Raw genomic sequence first — 25,254 nt, forward strand, 5'->3', positions numbered from 1 at the left:
GGTCAAAATCAAGACATGACAGCACCCTCAAAGGACAGCTGCTTCAATTTTTAAGTCAGCAAATGGAAAACGTTATTTCCGTGCGCTTTTCATTTTTCATCTTATATTCATACCATTTACAACAATTCCGGTTGGTGACATACAGACACAAAATACACGGACGCGGACACATAAAAGTTAAGTATACAGATGTCTTCTTGGGAAATTACATTGCTCGAGGCTTAAAGCAGAGCGCTATAATAGGAATTACTTCAAGTAAAAAGTACATGTAATAATATCTGTTACCTAAGCTCCGGGCTGGTTTCAAAATTTCGCCACCAAAATAAATAGCATTTTTCGACACGACCTAAATCCATGGTAGAATGGTACGTCCCAGCTATATAAATGAAAGTGAAGATCTAAGGAAAATCTACTTCCGTCTGCAGGATTGCAGGATGCATGAAACCTAAGTAACGGATATTATTACTTTGTACTGTACAGAATTGAGAGATTGAATTGTTCTTACCAAAACGGATTTAAGGTATTTAAAGTCTTGTTTAGCTTTTCGGCTGAATTTTTAAATAAAGGAAAGTTAATTGTATATACGTCTTCCTATATAAATCTGCGAACAATTGCTCATTTTGATTACATACATAACTGTATCAATTTTGAAAGGTTTTCATCTGTGTATCCTAATTATCTTATTGTAAAGTAGTTTACTACTCACTAACTATTATTCCAAGTTTATCATCGAAAACGGACACTTCTTGTATTCTTCGCCATCTCTTAGGAGGTCGCTGTATGTATGAGTATCTGACTGAGAACGAAGTTTATTAGCTTTCTACCAGACTAGGTGTTCGTAATATGGAAAGCTACACAGTGCTCTCTTAGAAACAGATTTCAAAGAAAGCAAATTCGTCCGGCTGGTAACTCGACGAACACGAAGAGTGTGCCTTTTTAAGTATACAGCAGGTCATTCATCCGCTCGCCGGCTACAACAAGTGTCGTTACCTATTGACTGACGTCAAACCCTGCCACTGAGATGTTCGACATTCTTCTACTTTTACGAAACACGACCGCGAAATCCTTCTCAGTGTTCTTTGAGTCTCGATGTCAGAGCAGAAATGACGGCTGTCGTGGCGGATGAAATTGATAACGTCACGAAAAGTCCATGGCCAATGGAGGTTAGTAGGTGGCATTGAACACCGCAGTTCCCGCTTCTTCAGGTGGCGCTATCGTTACGGCTTTGCTGTTGTTACAAATTGCCGTCAATTCAGACATCATAATTTGACGAACTCGGTAGTCGTTCAGGCTACTAAATGCTGCCCATAGAAGTGCCGCAAAACAACCCTGTAAGAAGAGAAGTGCCTGGGACCGACTCACGACCATATCCAGCCAGTTAAGATGGAAACCTGTGTACGGACCACCGGTCAGGTAATCGGTAACAATGCCCCATCTAGCTTGGTGGCGCTCTTCCTCCTTCTCATCTTGTGACTCAAAGGTGACTTGAATGCGGCGAGCCTCTTCAGCTATTGCCTTGTAAGTGTCGGATATGTGGAGACAGGCGCTGAGGATAAAAATCCATGGCGACAAAAATCCCACTGTAACCTTTACAATCATAGCAACCGTGATCATCCATTCTCTGGACGAGCTTGTCTTTAAAGCGAAATGATAGTGTGCATAAACAGCTGGGAGCGCTACACCGGTGCTCAGACTTAAGAAAAGGAATTGCGATACAGATTTGAAAAGCACGATCCGGTTTTTATCTCGCGTGATCATATGAAATTCTCGCGTGACTTGTTCAGGTCTCAGGCCCTTCATCCTTTTCGGAAATTTGCTGAGTCTAAACTCGTATGAATGAAGAAACGCGTAGAAGAGGAGCGAAACGATTGTCATCAGAAGGAATGGATAACAATCCATAATGATATAAAGGATTCGTGCTATTGCGTTGCCATCATGTATGCGTTTGCGACCACCGATGCCGTACAGGAATGAAAGAGGGTTTTCTGGACCCGATGTCGGCTCTGTCATTGTGTCCAATACCACCAGTGCGACATATATTAAGAAGTACAAAGTTGCCCATGGAAAGACACGCTTCAACAAGTTGTTGGTGTATTTACCACACTCACTTCTAATTGTCTGTTCGTCGTTCAAATCATCGTCTGCTCTTACACTGTCTTTAACTATGGCGCAAACAACCTTCAGAAGTTGCTTGCGGTCAATCATGTACAGGGCGAGACAATAAGAGACGAGTGGTGCTGCGTGGATGAGTGACACAAGTACCAATGCGATCAGCGTGCCGTCGTTTTCGTACGTCTTTCTTGTTGTCTGTTGTGCGAGGAGATTGTTGCTGACGTGGGAGTATAGGTAAGAAGCGATTGCAGGTAAACACAATATCACGTTGATCAAAATGTGACAGGTGGACGTGTAGACACATCGAAGTCCAGGGTGATAGCCAAGGAACTTCAGCATTCTCCTAAGCCAATGGTGATAGTTCATTTCGTCATTTATGTCAAATTCTGGACCAATGGGATCCGGAGGTCGTTCTGCTTCAATCAAAGGTGCCTGCTCATGTTCAGCTTTGCCTGGATCTTCTACAATTCCATCCGGTGGCGGGAAACCACTGTCCGCGCTTCCATGAAACTTTTCTGAGAGTCCCGCATCCGTAGATACATCCATATTTCCACGGCAATGAAGCTTATGAATGGTTAAAGTTTTCCATATGTCTTCTCAAAATACTCTGGGGGAAAAAGATAAACCCACAATGAACATGATGACTTTCATACAAGAAGTCTCAAAATAATATCATATCTTTACAGTTGCCTCAGGGCAGTGAGCTGCAGAGCCAATTAAAGATTACAGGACGAGCGATAACGCGGCATTTTTACCTTCATAGAACCGCAAGATGGTCGCCTATGTGGCGTGAGGGACAAATTCAAATATTGAGGTGAATTGGGCGCACTTAGTGAAAAAAAAAGATCTTAAAAGTATGCTTATCAAAAAGGTGGATCTTATGTTCAATAAATCTTAAATTCTGGACGAAAACAGGAAGCGCTAGAGATTTAGTCCATCGAAAATGTTCACAAAGATTGAAAATTCTTCCACCATCTAAAAGATTTTCACGCCGGAATAAAGAGAAAGATTGCCGAAATCCCAAGTTTGTAACTTTTGGGTGTTTCGATGGCATTTCTCTTAGTGAAGAGTAAATCAAAGACACTAACTAACCTACAGTATAAAAGAATAACTGTTTGGAATATGTTCGTTTGACCACGCGATAGGTTTGAGTTCGGAGTGTGGCAGTTTGTCCTGTAAAGATAATTTCACAGTATCTCTAATCTATGAGCACACAGAACTACAGTGCATTTTTTTTGAATGCTGGAAGGTTTGACCACTATAAAAGACCCAGGCAACGAGTCTGGTGCTGTACACAGCATATATCCCAACATCGCTGGTGCATATCCAAATTTTTAAAATGAACACGATTGGAACTAATTTGGGATAATTGGATCTTCATATTTTTCAAATTTCTCAAAAGTGTTAGGTGACCTATAGCTGAATGTTGCGTATTACAAATTACTCGTAAAAACAAGTGTGTAACTTAAAAAGAAAAGCAGATGAGCTTACTTTTGTAGATTAAACAGACATTACTTCACCATCCAATTATCCAAAATTAGTTCCAATTGTGTTAATGGCGACTATACCGAAACTCGGCACCAAATCAGCTTCATGTAAACGAAGGGACACAACCAAAGTTTATTTAGAAAACTCTTGCAGTGATTGGAAGCTACAAAACTGGTGAACTATGAACATGCATCAAATGCTGATTTTGCTTCACATTCGCTCGACATTCATCGCCAATATCTGAAAAGAGGCAATGTTTATCAACAAGAAAGTCGCGCAGCCACAGAAGGGACGACCCCTCCCTTTAAAATAGCATGCAGAAAATGTGTACTTGACTCCGAAAGGCAGATTTTTATCAACTCTGCTTATGCAGCATCCGTCGCTAACAGTTGTCTTGAACCAGATATCCCTGCTTATTCACACAGGCACCATTTTAAACTTTACAACAGTTCAGCAGAGACTTTTTGCATGTATGGCGTGTAGGTCTCTATCAGTAATGTAAGGAGTTCGATCCATCATTCTTTACAAATTATTTACGGAGAAAATGAAATAAATGACAGGAACATGAATTGCGTACATTCAATTTGCATGTTGTTCACAGAGGTACGTGTAGTCTTTCGAATGTCGCTACATTTACATGGATACGATACGGCGTTATGTGAATGATGCCGAATGTACTATGAATATGAGTACTCACTTTTGAACACTATGACAAGATTTTTTTACGACAGTCGTTTTCAACGTTTGCGTGTTCATAACATCATATTAATTATTATTAAATGTTTATATATGCATCTGGTGGTAAAAATAATATTTTCATTGCCACTCTTCTTATATGAGTAAGGGAGCGTTCAGTTATTACGGCCGGGGGTGGGCCGGCAAAATCCAGGGGGGTCACCTTAAATTTGAAAACTGCAAAGGGGTTCATGTATTTTTCAAACAGCTCAGAGGGGAGGGTCACTTAATTTTCATAAGTATCCGTTCCGTCAAAAAGCAGTTTCAGTGTTCAGAAATATTCTGGGAGATAAATTTTGATTCGTTGCATGATTTCATTCTCTGAAGTTATTCACCTGTAAATCTGAACAAAAGTATAATTATCTGTCACATGAACATCTTGACTTCACAACTCTGAGGCTTGTCTTATTGTAAATCAAGCTCACTGCACTGAGGGCGATGAACAATTCCTATTACTTACATATTAGAGATATAGCAAGTTTTGTCAGGGAAATTATTTAACAGTTACCTGTACTGAGACTACTAGTACCATGAAAAGTTAAATAATACTTTTAGGTAAAATTCCAATATCATAATTGTTGTCCACATCTGAACTTTTAAATACCCTATTTGAATCAAGTACATTTGTATCAATTATCAAACACCTATAAAAGCACAAATTAATTTAGTTAAGCATTTAAAAAAAATTATTCTTAGTTTTCTCATAGACTCCAATGTATAGTGAATCAACATTTCGGTGAAATTCCAAAATCCAATTTCTTGCACACATATCAACCTTTAACCATCCTAGGCTAACTAAGTACTTTAAAATGAATTATCAAATGTCTATAAATACACAGATTTTGATAGTTTTGTATTGGAAAAATTATTCATATTTTCCTCATAGACTCCCATGTACAGTGAATCTACATTTTGGTATAATTCCAAAATCCAATTTCTGGCGAACACATCCATTTGTTACCACCCTAATCCAATCAAGTACATTGATATCAATAATCGAGAGTACATAAATACATGGGTTTACCTATTTTTGTATTGGAAAAAATTATTCATACTTTCCTCATAGACTCCCATATATAGTAGATTAACATTTTCAGTGAAGTTCCATAATCAGATTTCCTGTACACATAATATGCACCTTTAACCATCATATTGTAATCAAGTAAAATAATGTTAATTATTGAACATCTGTATATGCACAAGTATACCAACTTTTTCATTGGAAAAAACATCATTCACAATTTTATCATTGACTCCCATGTAAAGTGGATGAACATTTTTGGTGAAATTCTGAGGTCAAACTTTTTGTCCGCATACCAGTTGTAACAGCCCTATTTCATTTAAGTACATTTATGTAAATTATCAAATATCTATAAATGCACAGATATAGTTTTGCATTGAAAAAGTATTACATAGATTTCTTATACATGTATGAGAAAATGTATGTGTACCATGTATGGTGAATCAACATTTTCAACAGCTGATTTTTAATTAAATCCAAATATCAAAATTTTGTACACACACGCTTGCGCAAAAATATTGCGATCCACCAGTAATTTCTGTCCAACCCCTTTGAGGGGTAATTTCAAAATTATAGCAAGTCAGAAGGGGAAATCTGATCATTAACACCTTTTGAGTTTTGTAAGGAAGGTCATTTGAAAAAATCTTGAAGTTTTGAAGTTTTTAGTAACGGTGTATTTTTAAAAAGATCTGCATTGTTTTAGGAAGCACTTGGCCAATGTTTTCTACAAAACAAGTCAGCGTTGATGATACAGTCCCCACTTGTTAATTGGTAATTTGATTACAGGTCCTCGGAGAGCGAAGATAGAGTCCTGTTCATTAACTGGCTCTGTGATTAAAATTACTGCAATACAGATGAGGCTTAATGCCCGAGAATGAGCCCCATGGTCGTGAAAACGTCAAACCAGTCTGGGCTGCCACCCTAATTACAAAAATGACTCAAGTAGTAAATTATCAACAGGATGTTGCAAATCATTTTTCATTCAATTATAACAATGAACACGATTGGAACTAATTTGGAATAATTTGATAGTGAATTAATGTCGATTTAATCCGCAAAATTAAGCTCATCTCCTTTTTTTAAAGTGCACACTTGTTTTTATGAGTAATTTGTAATATTGCAACATTCAGCTATAGAGCTCCTAACACTTTTGAGAAATTTGAAAAATATGAAGATCCAATTATCCCAAATTAGTTTCAATCGTGTTACTGACAGATTATCACCTGTATCACATGTATCACAGTTCATCACCTAGACATCACCCTAATTATAAAAATTCATCAAATATGCAAATCACCGATTAATTTGTGCAATGCTGACATATGTCAATACGGCTAAATAAGTACACAAACAACAAATGGAAAAGAAAAAAGAAATAAATTACGTGAAAAAATAAAATGAGTACATTAAAGAAACAGATAAATAAAAATTGCAAATAAAAGAACACGATAGAACTGATTTATATTCTATCCTCCTATTAAAGAAAGAGGTTTTTTCATCTCAACACTAAAACGATAACGAGAATCAGAAAAGAGTTTTGAACAGTGAAGCTTACTGAATTTAACGCATGTTAAGGTACTACGGAATATTATAGTGACACTTTCATTTCAAAAAATTAAACATAATTATGTTTTATAGACGAAACCTGGTCACTTTCTGTCGGTGACTCAAAAACTAAAACTAATAAAAAGAGTCAGCATCGTGTCTGAACTATAGCAAGTAGGTCACCAGAAACATGAATACCCCTCAACTAAGTTAAAACTTTTCACCTTTTAAGTAGTGGTTCACATTCATCCACCTAACTGTGCGTGCCTTGCTCTGTATGTAGCTTGTCTCACAATAGAAATATTTTCACCTATAGTGTTTGCTCAAACAACATCGCCCTTTATATCCATTGTACCATGCACTGGCATTTGCTAATCGTTCTTCCAGCGGTTGCTATGCTGCTCAGAGTGACGGAATAAAGTTTATCAGGCAAGAGTATTATGCGTTCCTTTTTCAACCGATCATGTTTTCTCTGAGTCATACATCCGTGGTCGTTTCAGATCTGGCATTATAGTCGCGCCAGCGGCTTACTGACTACGCATGCGCTTATTCATAATATACTATGCGAGTAACCGGAAGTGTACCCTTCTTTCTCATGATGGGCGCCGCCATGTTTTTTTTTACTCGTAAATAAACAAATACGAAACAAATTACTATGAAATAACATGCCTTTTATAAAATATACCTCTTTTATAGCCAGTAAATGTTATTATACACCTTGTCGCTGATACAAAGTATCGTTGATATAGATAACGGAGAAAACTGTCGTGCATATGAACGGGGGCATACGCAAAGAATGCTGGGATTGAATTATAGAAGAGCGCCCCCTGTGTCAATAATTAGATTCAAAAATTGCAAGGTTTTAGACGGAACACTATAGTTTTCAGCTTGCAAGTGGAAGGTGGGCAGTGCGGTTACCATTGCAATGATAATTATTGCATAATACGTCCCTTGTTTAACGCCATAGGCTGTTATCATTGTAAAAATTGCCAATTTTTGTCCAAAATTTTACACGCTACAGAAAATCTATACAAATAACATTGCCAATCTTAACCCCTGGCGCGACACCAAGGGCTGAGCCCTATATAATATTAATAGCTATTCATATGTTGTTACCATGAGGCTTTAAAATGAATGGGCTCCTTAGGCTGCATTCACAAACACCTCTGGAAGTGGGCGGGACTTGAAAAAAATTACAACACGCCAGGGGGATCTGAAAAAACTGACGTTGCAAACGGGGGACTTGAAAATTTATTGAATATCAAATTCCTTTTCAAATACCTTCTGGCACTTTCATTTCCTGCCATTTCCATTTTCGGCGCGCCATTCGGCCGCAAGTTTTAGGGTATATTAAACAATTTGATCATCCAAGCAGCCACATTGAGGCAAAAGGTTTAGGCTGTCATGATTTCTACTTACCCAACCCCTCTGTTGTGTAAAACTGGCCTGTTTAATGACTAAAACTTTCAACTTAACCTTTCAATAACAATTTGGGAGATGACTTATTTGATATCATTCTCCCATTGACAATACATTGGGTACAGGTCAGTGTAAAACGTTCATGTCACCGTGTGTGCATTTTATTTTTTGAGGACTTTGACAGAATACAAACTATTTAAAATAGTGCATGGTATCATCAATAACAACTGGAAGCTTCAAGTCAACCTTTGAATAACAATTTGGGAGCTGATAACATGCGTTAGTTGTAGTTTCCTTATAAGCCTACAATGCATAGTGAATCAACATTTTAAGTGAAATTACAAAATCAAATTTCTTTCGCACACATGCAATTGTATCCACCTTAGTCTAACAAGTACATTAATATCAATAATCGAAAGTACATAAATACACAGATTTAAATAGTTTTGTATTTTAAAAGAATTATTCATAGTTTCCTCATCGTCCACAATGGATCAACATTTCGGTGAAATTCAAAAATCAAATTTCTTGCACACACATGGACTTGTAACTACCCTGGTCTAATCAAGTACAGTGATATCAATAATCAAGCCTACATAATTACACAGATTTACCAAGTTTTGTACTTTAAAAAATTATCCATAGTTTCATCATAGACTACAATGTAGAGTGGATCAACATTTTTGGCGAAATTCCAAAATCAAACTTCTTGTACACATATGTACATGTAACCACCCTCTTCTAAGCAAGTACAATTATGTCAATTGTTCAGGATCCATATATGCCCAAATATTGCAGGTTTTTAATTGGAAAAAGATTATTCACAGTTTTTTCATATACTCCAATGTATAGTAGATCAACATTTTCGGCGAAATTCCAAAATCAAATTTCTTGTACACATGTGCACTTGCTAATTAAGTACATTTCTATCAGTTATCAAATGTCTATAGATGAACAGATATTGCTAGTTTTATATTGGAAAATACGCGTTCATAGTTTTCTCATAGACTATCATGTACAGTGAATATTATCGATGAAATCTAAAAATCAAATTATTTGTACACACATGCACTTTTTACCTGCCACTTCAAGCAATGTACATTTACATGAATTATCACACACATATAAATGTAGAGATATAGCTTGTTTTTATGTGAAAAATTTTAATAGTTTGCCCAATAGACTCCCGTGTATTATGATTTGATATTTTTGGACGAAGCACTATATCGGCCACTTTTTGCCTTCCCTTGAGGGGGACTTCAAAATCAAAGTAAGTCAAAAGGGGACTTGAACACATTGCGGGTTTGTTTGGGGGGTATTTGAAAAAAATCTGGGAACTTTTTTGGAATCCCCCCACAGAGGTGTTTGTGAACGCAGCCTTATGCCAGAGACATCTGAGCTGAGTCGACTGCCTTGCAGCGTCACGCGTTCATCGTGAATTGTACATGGTTATTAAAAATGCGATTCTATGAAGTTCAAGATTCTATGAAAAGAAATTCGAGTCTTTGATTCTTCTCGCCTTAGGTAGGTCACGTGAACGTACCAAATGAAAAGTTGACCTGCACGAAAAGGAACATCGGCTATAAGTTTTGAAAAATAACTATGCTCAACCATTTTCGCAATTCCCGGTACCGAATAAATATTCGTTTTCAAGCACATGCACGAGAAGTTCGTGTAATTGCTTTTCTCAAGAACAACAGAGTCTATCGGCACGTCAAGCGATATATGAACCCGGATAACGAAACCGGTTGCATTTTCTTCCGCGCCATAAATTTTAGACTCATTTTTCAATGTCCACACGTCAAAATGATCGTCCACGGAACGTATTGGCTGCCAACACTTACCTTGATAAGACAGTCCAGACACAAATGTCAAATATGAAATATTTTACGGAGACTTAAAACACTTGTGATAACGTCAATACCTGACTTGCTATGATACACTGCGCAAGCTGAATGTAAAAAAATACATTCTGTCAGGGAATGTCCCTTCCCCATTTTTAGAGATTTTTTCTGATGCAATACGCGTGTGAGTCAACATCGCGCGATTCCACTATGGAAATCCCCGGATAAAAATAGATTCACTCGGAGGCTTTTGTATGACAACGAGGTCAAGATGACAACGGATTCAAAAAGATATTAAGCGATGAACGTTCCAGGTATTGCAAGCACAGAATTTAGGCAGCTGTCTTAATTATGGTATTGGACGAATTCGTCCAATCACTCGGAAATTTTTAGTACGCCGCCCCCCGACCAACGCAATAAATCTGAATAACCTTCTTTCTCTATATAAAATGAGTGTATGCGTGCGATTTTACCCATGGTATGTGAAAAATTAAAGAGTAATAGCTCAACATTGTCCAGCAGATGGTAATTTTTGTCCCAAAATATCTGATAAACTGTCCAAATATTAATGAAGGAGAGTCGATGATAGTATATTTCATAAGATACATAGATTATGTAAATGATCTTGCAACACTTCAGCAACCCACTCTGCAAAATTAAACACTTCACTTCACTTCGCCGAACGATTTTAGATTCTGTTGAAACATAGTTTTTTTGCTGTTGCAGTCGTAATTTTCAAGTTTCAGAAGTTTTTAAAGTTTCAGAAGTATTTCACCGTGGGCAGGAGGGGCCCATCATGCACCTCCAATAAACCTACTACATTGGTGTTTTTTTGTTCTTTAGGATCAGCTGAACTAGAAAAATATGTTAACATTGGATATTTTTGGATGCACTACTTCTCTGGGCTGGTTTTTGATTTGCATGTACCGCGAAAAATGGCGAAAAACGGGTAGGGGTAGGGGGTACTATATCCTCCCCTATACATTAAGTAAACTAGCATGAAATAGCAAACACCTTACATTTTTGGAAAGCTCAGATATTGTTCTTTCTGAGAAACACCAACTTTAGCAAAATAAATTTGTGTACATGGAATAGGGCGACTTTAAAATGAATTGTTTTGACAATTTTGAATATTTTTACCCAAAATACCATGTAACAATTGTGATTTACTTTTTATTAAAGCAAAATTTTGACAGCTTTTGTGTTTAAATTATTTATTCCGACATATTAAACAAGTTAAAAAGTGATATTATTAGATATGTAACAATGCACTACTTCTCTGGAGTCAATTTTGAATTGCCTGTATATGTATGGGTTGTGCAAAAGCTAGGGGTAGGATTTTGTAAGTAAGGGTTTTTGGTGGTATTTTCTCCCATATTTCTCAAAATGAGGGGGTCTTTTTTGTTGAAAAATCCCAGATTAGGGGTATCTTCCGAAATTTTGTGGAACCAACATGGATGCCCGTGCTCTCTGAGAGTGTCACCACCCGGGATTAGAATTTAACCTTGCCAAAAGAAGCATGCATGTGGCTGACGCATGGTGCATCCATTGCATTTTGAAATGGGATATAAATCTGAACTGTTTGTTCCGAGTTCAACATGAAACAAACGTGTCGGTATTTGCGACGTAGAGGTAGTGGTTGTGTAAGCTGCTGGCCCTACATAATGAACATGAAGCCAATTACATCGGTGTATCATAAAAGTGCAGAGCAAATCCTCATCAACGGATAAGATATAATGTGGAATTCACACCAAGGTTTTGCCTGGCACGATAATAATCTAAAAATGTGAAACGCATCTCACAATCCTAAAATATAATTTGAGTTATCTCGTCCACAATTAATAATAACGGCTCCCTTAGAAACAGTCAACGCTATAGGGTTACCTGTTTGTTCGTCGTAAGCTTATCAAAGATTTTGGCGTCGACGGTGTATGTTATGAGGACCATTTCTGTGTGACACCCTGGTAGGACTACATCTCTTCTATTATGACACTAAACCTCATAAGTTGACCATTCGTCTTTTGTCTTCATCATATGGATTCTTCATGAAAAGCAATGGTATATATACCGCGATATTTTGCTTACACATCTCTAAGGGTGTTATGTTTGATTTGTTTGAGACTGATCGATTTTATTTTGCTTATAATACGGTCTTGACGCGAAAACCAAAGCTCTGCCTAGCGACAGTGATCAACCGAAAGTCGCCAGTATCAAGACACATAGTGAAGTTAAAGTTTTCGTGCTTTTTGGAGCGGTTAATCATACCAACACACTGCTGTTAAAGTCAACAAAATTGGAAGTATTCTACAATAACTGCGTTGTAATGAACGTTTGCGGAAAGCAGTCTGTGGGTTTCACACTTATTCATCTGTTGTGATATTTGCTCATTTAGTTTTGGCTGCCTCATATATTGTAAGACTTTTAATTGAAAACGAAAGTGGTGTTTACACGTATTCACACACGTGATTTAATGTGGCAATGATGTCTCTCTGTGTCTGTCAGTTTGTGGGCGCGGATATCTCACGAACGCCTAGCTGATCGGATTTGGATCAAATCTGGTACACAGATTCTGTTCAGAATGAGATGGTGGGTGTGGCTTGCATAATTAATACTAATTTGCATATCTATTTGTTTAGAAATCAGACATTTTCAGAATGACAGTCAGGACAGTGTCATATCTTCCGAATCTTGTAACAGATGTCACTAAAGGGAGCGTTTGGCAGAGTTCAACATCAAATAGAAGTTTTATGACGAAGGCACTGCTCATTTGTGTATTTAATGAACTTTGTTAATTAGGAATATTATATCTGGCTTGGCTTAACCTAAGGTGACCAAACTTACCATTTACACTTCATATACCATGATGTAACACTAAAATGAAAGTTATATATCATTTCTATATCAGCTAATTTCTTCTATATATGTTTAACTAGCTTTCCTATGTACAGGTATTTATCAGGTTTGGCTAAATCAAAGTTGACGGACCTTACTGTGTGTTCAATATTCTACGATTTAATTTTAATGTCAATTGTTTAGTATTTTTACACAAGCTAATTACTAATTTACGTATTTAATGATCTTTCCTAGTTAGGGATATATATATATATATATATATATATATATATATATATATATATATATATATATATAATATATTATATATATATATATATATATATATATATATATATGTATATATGTATATATATATATTATATATATATATATATATATATATATATATATATATATATTTACCGAGGATTATGAATTTACCGAGCAAAAGTTGACGAAATCTGCTACATTAGCATTTTTAGATCAGCTAATTACTAGTTAATGAACTTCCTTGATTTATAAGGATTGACACCACAAAAGTTTATGAAACTTGTGTTTTGCATTTTAACATCAGCTTACTGATTTGTATATTAAACGAACTTCCCAATTCGGTATAATAAACTGAAAGGACTCAACCAAAATTGAAGAAAGTTACTATGTGCATTAATGAAATGGTGTAGTGATAGTGAGAGACATCCTGCATTTTCATGTAAGCAAATTAATGATTACCACATACATGTAATGAGTTTTCCCAACTAGGAACACTACACAGAAAGGACTTGACCAAAGTTGAAAGTAACTTGCTAGGTATATTGATTTTACAATGATACAGCAGAAATGAAAGACATTTAATATATCTTAAAATTTTGACATCAATTACTTAATGAATTTCACAATTTGACATATAAAACTTGAAGCACTTGACCATAGGCAGGTAAACTTGCTATATAAAGTGATGATACGATGACATGACAGCAGTGAGAGAAATTTAGCATTTTCATTTCAGCTAATTACTAATTTGTATATTTATCGATATTTTCAATAGAAGCCATCCACAATGAATATTGCTTGCAATGTTTATCATAATAATTGTATTGAAATTGGAAACCTGTGGCAACAATGATAGAAAGTGTTAATTAACAGACAACTGCAAAACATACTGAAACACATGAAGTTCATGTCAGGTCCTATATTTATATATATATATATATATATATATATATATATATATATATATATATATATATATATATATATATATATATATATATATATATATATATATATAGTCGGTATTTGACGGCAAAGTAGAAAGATAATTTTGATCAGTGGGTGTATTTCTCTGCTGGTTAATCAAATTGTCAGGTGGGGAAGTGTTTTGTTTTTTGGTGTTTTTTATCTGCAGGTATTTTGTGTTTGTATGAAATTGTTGAATGATCGCAACTCTCTTGCATGGTGTTGCCAGTGACAGATCAACACTTATGCAAGTTAATTTGAGATAAAAACGGGCACTTTCATTGGAAACAATTCTTTTTTGTGATGCTGTCCAATTTTTCCTGTAATAATCATCAGAGAAACAAGCTCAACCCTAGTAAGCATCTAACAATCCTCCATGTCGAAACAAAGACAATTTACGTACCAAGTATTAGGTACTACGAGCACTTTTTGACATGCTATCAGCAATACCTTGTCAAATTTACTGATTATTACTTACTGTTTCTGACAAGAACATAATCAGCAGATTCAGTGTTTAATCACTTTACCAGAAACTTTGAACAACTCTTTAGCGACTCGGGAAGATGTGATTGTCTTGTTATTACAACCGCTCCATGAACAAACTTGATTTGGTGCTGATAAGCATACTCTCCTACTGTCTATTAGAAGTAGGGTCAAACGAGGGGTGACCAGGTCACTCAATGTGTTTGTGTGCTTTAATCAAGAGAATGAGGACACAGAAGATGATGCAACCTGCGGTCGGTAAAGCGACAACATGAAGTAGTTGTTGCTATAGACACTTTTTCTCCTTCAAGATTTGTCAGTTGGAAAAAGAAAAGGAATGCATCCTCATCCAAGGTGATTATAACAATACATATGAAAACTGACACCACACATCTGAAAGCATAAGTTTTACTACAGATCAAAGTTTATTCTTTTTAGTAAGATGTTTATGTTATTTCAGCCGCACAGGTGCCCATGAGACACACTTGCCCTAGTAAAACACCATATACAATATGGTAATGAGTCATTCACACCCGAGGAAACTCTGGGAGCAGAGATTCTATCTGAAAGACTCCCACCAGTACAATATATTTGGAGTGTCATTGTAAATGTGTCTTTCATCACATTCAACATATATAATAAATTGCCATCGATAAATATTGCAAAATAGTCTTAAATAGTCCAGGCCTTTGAACACCGAGCATTATCAAAGGTGGGTCTACCACAATGTAAATATTCTCCTCTGTCACCATGTCATCAATATTTATTTTGAAAAAGTCTTGAAAAGTTCATTGATTTCAGTAAAATATTATTTCACCAGACATGAAGGAGAAAAATAAAAATGACTTATAAATACAAGTAGAGAATGTCACGAAAAAAGTAAATCATTGCATTAAAATATTTCTTCTTTATAATTTAGGAAGAAATAGAAACATTGTTATATGTATCCAATCATGAGCAGTCATACATGCTGTCTCTCAGATGTCATCTCATTTCGTACTGAAATAAATTAGCACTGTGAATTGCAAGTATCAACAGCACTTCTTTCAGTTTTTTCCAAACACACAGTGGTTTGTGTTGAACTGTTGGCAATACAGGAACTAGACATAATGTCTAAATTGAGGAGTTGCAAAAACTGCGGTAATACCAGTCAATCACAAAGAAATCAACTCTGCAAAAGTTGAAACATTGTCTGGAAGGAGGTCAGATGTAGTCAAAACAACATCATCAGACTGCACAAATACCACTTGCAAATGATGCGTTCCGAGCTGGGTTTGTGTGGATGTGTGGCGTTGTTTTGACAACTCATGACCAGGCAGGCAATGTTTCAACTGTGTACAGGCAATGTTTCAACTTTCTCAGAGTTGATTTCTTGACTGATATTGCCGCCTCGACGACAATTACACCTGACGGTGTTGGCAACTCCTCAACTTAGATAGTTTGTCAAGTTCCCGTACTGCAAACAGTTCAACACAAACCACTGTAGTTAAGATGCTGATAAATTTGAAACGTCATCAAGAATTCACAAACTCCATGATCACTTTGGCACTTTTGTACGGTCTCTCCATGGCGATAGAGTGACCACATCTGTCCAACACATCAATACGGTCAAGACTCTTCAGCTTTTCTTTGATTATGTCCAGACTTGATATGTCCAACAACTGAAATTAAGATGTAATAATGGACAAGGTGGAGAATGTTACAGAGTTGAATTGTGTGACAGAACAGAAATATTATCAAGCTAAAACTACCTTGTTTCTAAATATTTAGTACAAAAGATAAATTTATTTACCAGATTTAAAACCATGATAATGTTTTATACCGTTCAGTATCATGATTTTATTTTACATGTACGTTTTTTTGTATCAGGTGAATTCCACTAATTTCACATTATGGCACATTATAGATTTCATCAGTATTCATGACTTAGCTACGAATAGCCTTGCTTTGACGAGTTTAAGGTACATGTAAGTACAAAATGTTTATACTTGCAAAGCTCTTCACTCAATCACTGATTATCATTGGGACTTACACAAAACAAGAATTTAATGAAGGAACTCCAAGGATTCACCAAATTTACCTTCCCAAAACTTTCTTAAGGATCAAATAATTTTTTTTCCTCACCCAATCAAATTCACCCCAAACAACTTGAGTTGGAGTCTTGATATCACAGAGTCTTGCCTGCAGTGCAGTTTTGGAGTCTTCTTTGTTCATTTCTTGCAACACTGAAAAGTAAAATGTACATGCATTGTACATGTGGAAGCACACTTGTTTTTATTCCAAGACATTACATGCATGAAGCGTGCGGGAACTCTCACAATGTCATCAATGCAATGAAGTATATGTGTGACAGGAGTGAAAACAGCAAACTGAACTGATATTGGGTTGTCTCTATACTACTCGCACAGCTTACCGTAGAGCTGAAAATGACATATGATTGGTGATTGGAATGTGACATGTGAAAAGTGATGTGTTAGAAATTATTTACAGGGCAAGATTTCACACCCAGAGTATGAACTAATGCAGGGCCATGGCACAGACTATTTACAAAGAAGGATGAGCACAATACCTTTTTCAATGATGTTGTGTAGCAATTGTGCTGAACTTTTGCAACGATTGCCACATGAGTAAAATTCCACAGAAATATGTCTCTATTTGGAACACATATACAACTCTTTATGAACTTAGCTTTGCCATGTATGTAAGATGCTTATATTCAAAGACGAGTTTTTTGTTCTGTATCTATGCAAGACAGATATGTTGATTCAGAACTGTGCAATCACATTGTCATACTTCAGCATATTTTACAGTCAAATTAACATTTTACGCCAGTGTCCTCTACTTTCCAATAGATATCTGAACTCTTTAAGTCATTTTTTACGAATATACTATTACAATTGTTTTCAAGACTAACTCTTGAGTGACAGTCTCATATCAACTTGACTTCAAAGACACTAATCTTCGAAAAATTCCATGTACATGCAGTGGAGAAGTCTCCTCTCTGATTTCAAATTGTCTTATAAATTCTTGCTCATCAATGTCATACAAAGGGTGGTATTTTCACTCAAAGTAAACAAGAATTTCATTTAGAAGGTTACCACACATGCTGAACTTTGTATTCCCTTGTCCATATTTATAGGATAAAAAATGATACGCACACAAACAAACATAAATTAAAGCGTTCTTACCATGTCTGTAAAATTCATTGTGGGGTCTTCTCAGTTCAGCAATTATCCTGTAAACCTTTACAATAACCAAAAGATGAGACAAAGTCAACAAGCTGAAGATGAATGCTTGCAGGATGATGACTTAGCAATAATCCATTTTCACAAATGTATTGTCACAAGCCCACGGTTTCCTGGGTCACAAACCAAAGCAGTTGGATGAAACTTCATAAAACGTCAGGAGGATGAAATTTAACACGGAGCATGCAATGGAAATTTTCTGGACATACATGTAGGGCATGACTGCAATGATGGCAAAAAATGAATTATGTGATCAATAACCAGCACCTATAAATCATTATGTATTCAGTTATTTCTGCTTGTGTTAGTGTGAATGAGACACAGCACAACAGATCTTGGCATTAGACTGAGGGATCATTTATATCCTTATTTGTCCACAGTGTTTCAATGATTCAACTGTCAGGCAAGGCAGAAAGATGTTAATGTTGTTGTATTTCTATGCAGACAACTTCTGATAACAAAGAGGACAATGCAAGATATACTTGATTATGTTACTGGTCTGTGATTTCAATGCCATTGTCTTGTTATTTGCAAATATTCTAATATTTCAGAAATGAGAGAGTCACAAGTAATTTTTAGTTCCATGTTGGTGACTGTACGATTTCAAATATTGATAATTACAGATGCCTTGAGGTTGTTCTTGATGAGTTTCTGAATCTTTTTGTGTTATCTGATGTATTGTTCCTAGCACCTACTGGGGCCCTCAGGGTATAAATTTGAAATTCAGAATTTGAAAAAAAAATTGGTTTTGAGTCTCACACCATACATGTATGTTCCTGTGTCACCCCTTTACTACATTACTTTTGGCAGTTTTAGGTTTGTTTTCATAACAAACAGCTCCACTGTCCCACAGGAGAAGTGCGGGTTCAATGATCCGAATGTATTATCCACTCACTGATGACACTTATTCTGTAATCGCATGAAACATATAATATCTGCCAACTTTTTGAGATGATACACCTACCCAGTTAGGCATCTCACGGCCATTATAGACTATGTATGGCTGGGTGTTTTTGATCTCCTGTGCAGTCACTGGTAGCGGTACAGTCTCATCTTTCACCATTTCCTGCCCATATTTACTGACTGTTGGAGACAATATTGCTGTGAAGAAATCACATACAGGTTTCCTTTCACTTAACCTTGTGTCTGTCTTGCATTTCAAAGCAAGTACTTGTATGAATATCCTCAGGCTACTACTACCTGCTCACAAATGGCATGCATTCTGTACATCTTTTTTTTGCACTTTTTTCAGGTGCTCTGTTCACTGAATACATTGACTGGTCCAACAGGAGCTTGTAAAAGAGCCAACAGTCAAACTATAAAATTTTGACAGGCTTTTTATCTTCACTTAACAGACATATTTTTCATCACATGTTTCATATCAGACAAAAAGTATCTTTCCTTTTACAAGCTACATTTACCATGATGCCAATGCGTAAATAATCGCCAAAAACAACAAAGGGTAGAGTACAGTGACCGCTGGCCAAAACATTCTTATTTTGCAAAGTAAATATGATCATGTACATGTAGTTCTCCCGGAAAGCAATCTAACATATCTGACTGACATTTTATGTGGCATATGAGGTGTGGAAGCTTTCAATAAGACCCAGCAACTTTTTACGGGTACACGTAGAATGTCTGCACTTAAGGCGCTCAGTTCTCTCTGACTCACCTGCTGGGCAGAACAAGGACACCTTGACCAAATCCTGCGGATACAGAGCTGCGTAGACTCCTGCTACTCCACCTCCCATGGAAATGCCGAGTATGTGAAATGGGGATTTGTCAAGTCCATAGGCCTGTACAAACTATAGGATCAATGCATTGAATAAACAGAATAAGAAAGAGGAAATGATATTAATAGTGTACTTTATGAATCTTTACATAAACCTTTTAACATCAAATTTTTTTAAGTATTGCCCTTTTATTTTCTTTGGTGTGTTGGACCACTCTACATGGCATAAGGAGGTGCAAGGGTTCAAGCAATTATATCAAACTCTTTGCTGATTAGCCACAATACATCTTTGTCACATCATGTCAGTATTGATTGCGTGTGACTACTGTAAATCTGCTCTTCCATTATTTCATTGATCTAATCTTTGTTAGACGAACCAAAGGTCAACCTCTGTCTGTCTATAAGGACTTGTCACTGAGAGACAAGATGTTGCGTCACATATTGAGTTCTCAGAGTACCAACAATTGAACAAGCATGCAGTCAACCTGCTCTGATTTGAGGATCAAGCAGGACTGACATGGTGAAGAGCTATATGGCCAACAGTGCAGCTAGACTCAACAGTCAACAAAATCCCTGTGAACGATGAAATGTTGAAACAACTATGGCCATTTGAGTACCATGCAAATGGGATCTTCATCATGTGAATTGAATGCAATCATCTGTTGCAGAGTTACAGCAAAATATAATGAAAGTACACAGAGAATAATTTATACACATTCTGCATTACAAAATGCCAAAAAATAATTCAATGCAATGATATACATGAACAGATAATACCATTGCTTTATCTATATTTCGCTCTCTGTTCTGAAGAATTTTCTGACAGACTTTCACTTATAAGACAGATATTACACATTTTCAGTGACCATGAAAAAACCCAGAACAGCGTTAATTATCTTATGAACGTGCAAGTAACTCTTCCTGTGGGATATTTTTAAAAAGTTGGCTTGCAAGAAAGAAAACAAAAATTTGAAAAACCTACATGATGAATATTTTTGGCCTGTCCAACGAATGTGTAGTCAGCCTTCATGTCTCTGCTTGTTTTGCCATGGCCTGGCATATCCAAGATAATGACGTGTACATCTGTTGGCAATGCCTGTTACATACAGTAAAAGAAAGAACTATTTGCATTTTATTGCTTGCCTCTGATCATCTGAAGAGGGTTTTCCCTAATGCTAAAGAGGGAGGGAGGGGGGGGGAGGATATATGATAGATTTATTCACAAATAGAGTCATGCATGGGTATATGGATCTTGAGGGGAGTAAAACATTTGACCACAGATTATATAGAACACATTGCTGGTATGTGGAAAAAGTTGACTGGCATACATAAGGCAAATAAATTAACTTGTTGAAAACATTTATTGTATTTTTTTTTTTGGGGGGGGGGGATAAAACTTAATGCAAAAGCGAGTTAAAAAGATAAAAATAAACAAAAACAAATTACCTTGATCACACGTGCCCACATGTCTTTAGCACCAGAAAATCCATGCAGAAAGAGCATGGTTGGTTTGGAAGATTTCCCCTTTCCCCTCTCAGCATAACAAAAGGTGAAGTCGCCAGCTTTAAGATAGTTTACCCTCAATCCAAGTGAGAACATGAGATACCTGGGCAAGAAAATAATAACAATATTTCAAAGTGAGAATTAGAGTGTCGTATTCCTATACGTCACGAGTACCAATTGTCTGAGTGAGATATTGCACTGTGGTTGCACTCTGCCCTCCAGAGGCTCAGAAAGTCTTTGAATCAATGTAGGAATTTCTGAAAATCTTTTGGTATTGGTCCTATACCAGCATGTGTTACCTGCAATAACATTTTCTTGTATCAGAGAGAACTCTCTTGAATCAGTGCCATGTGACTTCAGCTAAGAGAGCACAGTGGATTGGTAGTACTTTCCGATGGTTTTGAGGAGAGACTGAAGCTCTTACCAAGAGTGAAACAACAGTCCGGGTTATGTCCACAAGAGGATAGTTGGGAAAAGCCAATGGCGTACCGTATATGTAATGAGGCTAAGGCAAGAACAATCACATACTGTATATGTAATGGCGGTTAAAGGTTAAGTGGGTTCACTTTGAAATGTTATGCTGAGATCGCGATCTGATCTGACAGATCCACCGTGACCGATCGAGTGAGAATGTTGGCTACCTGGAGGTCTCGAGTCAATTTGCGACGTTCTACGGTGTTAAAAATTGTAAGGATTTCTTCAGAAATAGTTTTCTGAGTGTCTTTACCCTAGACCATGTTCGACGAAGAGTTATTTGACGTTTTTCGTACTCTTTACCAGCTTCTGGTTAACTTTTCGGCGATTGATTCTGTGTGCGTTTTTCTGAGCGAAGGGTCAATCGTACCGGGAAATGCATGGTGATCGAAAAAATCGTGCTCCATCGTGCTCCGATCATTGACAGAACAGTTGACCCATTGTTGCAAAGCTTGAAACATTCTCCATGCTACAGATGGAAAGGTTAAATTAAATTTGACCAAAAATAGGCGATATTGGCGACAAATAACTTGCTGTAAATTTACAAGGGTCAAATCCTGATTTCGAGGAGCGGTACCTAGCCAGGAAAATCATCCAAAGAAGTAATATTCGATGTAATAACCACCAGTGTCAGTCGCCATCTCGACCATACTGAACATTGTGCATAACGTCTACATCTAAAAACTACCTACTGCTAAAAATAAAGGGTGAAATCTAGCCGAAAGTTCCAAACTCATTGCAATCTGCGAGCCAAGGATTGCATGGTTCATGATTCATGACGTTCGCAGCGGCAGGTTCGCTGATTGGTCAATCGTAATATCCTCTGTATGGACATAACCCGGACTGAACAAAGACATCATCTTCACAAAAGCTTGTATCATTTTATAAGATTTTTTCCTTTCATCATCTACATGGTGTCAAATCACTAAAATCCATGGCAACTGCATCACGGATGCGAATTAAAATTTAAAAACTTTATCTGTTGATGATTCCTTTTTTAATTTGGCAAAATATGTGTCCTGCATCAGTGTTTATGATAAATTATGTATGTATATACGGTGAACTTTAATTTTGTGGTAGCTGGCAGGATCAAATAGTGGAAGAACTCATTTGCATTGCAAAGATATCAAAAATGCATTTGTATATATTTTTATCTGATATCAACTTTTGTTCAATTTGAACTCAAAACATACAGTATACCTCCGTATACCTATATTAACCCTAAGGTAGTATGCCCCTCGAAGATGAAAGACTTAAAACTTTTGCTCAAACTTTCCTATATGAAACTGTCAACCATTCTCTTACCAAATAGGAATAAAACTCAGGGTCAACATGTAAAGTATGGTATCAGAGAAGCAAATTACCTAACATTTACCGATATTTGAAACTAAAATAGCTGCCATTTGTGCGTTAACTGTATGAAGAAAAATTTAAATTTGATTTTTAAAAAAAACTAAGATGGTGAAAATTTTTCTTACTCCAAGAGCACTAAAATGAGCCCCCAAAGTGGTAGATCAAAATAAATTGTAAGAGTTTGAGGCACGGCGCTGAGTCAGTGTTCAAAGCCTTGGCTATCTCCACATCTCTAAATAAAGATGGTACAACATCCCAAGTAAGTTCTTGCAATTTTGAATGCAACCCTCTGCACAGATAGAGTTCAATGCAACCCACACATGCAAACCACACATGCCAGAACAAACAAAACACATTAACTCAATCAAAACAATGAATACCTCACTACAATGTGCTTCAATGGCGTCGGGGACAATTTTGTCCATCAGCTGAACTATAATCCAGGCCACACAGAGAGCACTTTAATTCAGTAATTTTCTTGATAGCTTTTGCCTTTGACTCTGACACTACATATGTTGAAGATTTTGTTTTTACCTGATATAGAAATTGTACAAAATGGCTGGTCTGAAGATAAACAGGATTACATTTGCAATGGCTGTTGATCCAAGGAGACCCAAGACTCCGCCAACAATTGCTGTGACTGCAGACACCATTGTATTTTACTTCTGTGGGGAAACAGAATACAAGATAAACAACACCTAAAAGTTTGATCAGAACTTATGAAAACTCATCTTGCGATGACAAACTTTCATTTTCAGAATGAAAGTTCTCTGAGACAAAAAACCTTGCTACTGATTGAGTCACACAGTTCTGTAACTTACACAACTTCATATTATGATGTTCTACATTTCCCGTCAAGACAGAGGGGGGAAATTTCATTATCACCATTCAGTACATTGAAAATATTTGATGCTTGTCTAATGCATGTAGGATTATGGATGCATACAATTAAATCTTATATGCAAATGAAGACAAATTGGGAAGAAAACCTCTTCACTTGATAAAGCAGTAGTTGTACAACATGCTCAGCTAGCTATCATTTTCATCATTAGGGGCAATAGTAACTTTCAAGAATGGACTGTTTAACCATTATCTATCTTGTTATTTTACTATATCATATCCGCTGATGACATAGTTGTGTAATAAAGTTATATAATAAAGTGTCTATATATATATATATATATATATAATATATATATATATATATATAATATATATATATATATATGACCGACTATATATATATATATATATATATATAATATATATATATATATATATATATATATATAATGACCCGCATGGGTCACTTTTCATTCACCACTGTATATATGTGTATATATATATATATATATATATATATATATATATATATTATATATATATATATATATATATATAAACAAGGGCCATACATACCACGCACATTGAAGAAACTACGCTTACACTTTGGAAACCCATAATCACGAATCACATTGCATTATGACCCTTCTTGCTGACACCATAGAACAAACGAGAGTCGATCTAACTTGTATTGTACTGGCTATGCTGATGCAGACTTTGTTCTGACACTTGCTATAGGGTTTGGTGCTGTTTTTGTGTGACTCTGATCACGGTCATCCCTATAAAACCGTGCACTGATCATGGAGGTAAAAGCTAACTTGTTGCATTACATAAGGACTTGGAGGATCAACGAGCAAAAGCTCCTGTGCCTGAATTCACGCATAAGCTAGCCGTTTCTAGATCCATGGCATGGTCCATGACATATGACAACGGACAAGAAAGACGGGCCCTGTCCTGCGAAAGCCCTGTATGTATAATGACTCTAAGTACAGTATTTGCAGGTCAAACGACTGTGCTTCGTTTAGGAAAACTAAATTAGTAGTTCACATACCGCACACAACGTCAACGGCTGATCTCGTTCTAGGACAAGGTGGTCGGGCCGGTACCGGTGACATGTATGACACACAATGACCTTCGCACACAGTTTTGAAAAGTCTGTCAACCCCTCGTCGCCATGAGCCGGTAAGGGCAAAGTTGTTCTCAGAATGGTCGTAGCTGGCGCATTTCTCAAGCTCATTGTTGTGCATGTGACCGGGCATTTAAACGAGCTTCGCGCTCACACTGGCTGATATAATAGCAGTGATAAACTCGGCAACGTAGCTTTTTATCGCATTTTGGTGTAATATGTCTTTGTCTTATAAATTCACCCATGGCCACAGATAAGCA

The 25,254-nt window shown here is 36.5% G+C and overlaps 2 protein-coding genes across 3 annotated transcripts; both read right to left on the bottom strand.

The window, feature by feature from the left end:
• Positions 1-220: 220 nt before the first annotated feature.
• LOC139135062 (uncharacterized) lies at positions 221-10,263 on the bottom strand. The gene is made up of 2 exons (XM_070702256.1): positions 10,165-10,263; positions 221-2,719 (listed from the first exon to the last, which is right to left on the bottom strand). The coding sequence occupies exon 2, from the start codon at positions 2,656-2,658 to the stop codon at positions 1,165-1,167; it is 1,494 nt and encodes a 497-aa protein (XP_070558357.1). The 5' UTR covers positions 2,659-2,719; positions 10,165-10,263; the 3' UTR covers positions 221-1,164.
• A 4,857-nt stretch (positions 10,264-15,120) lies between these two features.
• On the bottom strand, positions 15,121-25,052 carry LOC139135064 (monoacylglycerol lipase ABHD6-like). Of its 2 annotated transcripts, XM_070702257.1 has the most exons (9): positions 24,920-25,052; positions 23,560-23,690; positions 21,142-21,301; positions 20,678-20,791; positions 19,636-19,768; positions 18,928-19,064; positions 17,907-17,961; positions 16,843-16,943; positions 15,121-16,379 (listed from the first exon to the last, which is right to left on the bottom strand). In XM_070702257.1, exons 2-9 carry the CDS (start codon positions 23,676-23,678, stop codon positions 16,233-16,235), a joined length of 966 nt encoding a protein of 321 aa, XP_070558358.1. In that variant the 5' UTR covers positions 23,679-23,690; positions 24,920-25,052; the 3' UTR covers positions 15,121-16,232. The 2 variants fall into 2 exon arrangements, with proteins under 2 accessions (XP_070558358.1, XP_070558359.1); XM_070702258.1 differs by lacking the exon at positions 21,142-21,301 and having other exon boundaries at positions 24,920-25,013.
• Positions 25,053-25,254: the final 202 nt, after the last annotated feature.

This window comes from Ptychodera flava, chromosome 6 (genome assembly GCF_041260155.1).
Source record: "Ptychodera flava strain L36383 chromosome 6, AS_Pfla_20210202, whole genome shotgun sequence".
NCBI classification, from domain to species: domain Eukaryota; kingdom Metazoa; phylum Hemichordata; class Enteropneusta; family Ptychoderidae; genus Ptychodera; species Ptychodera flava.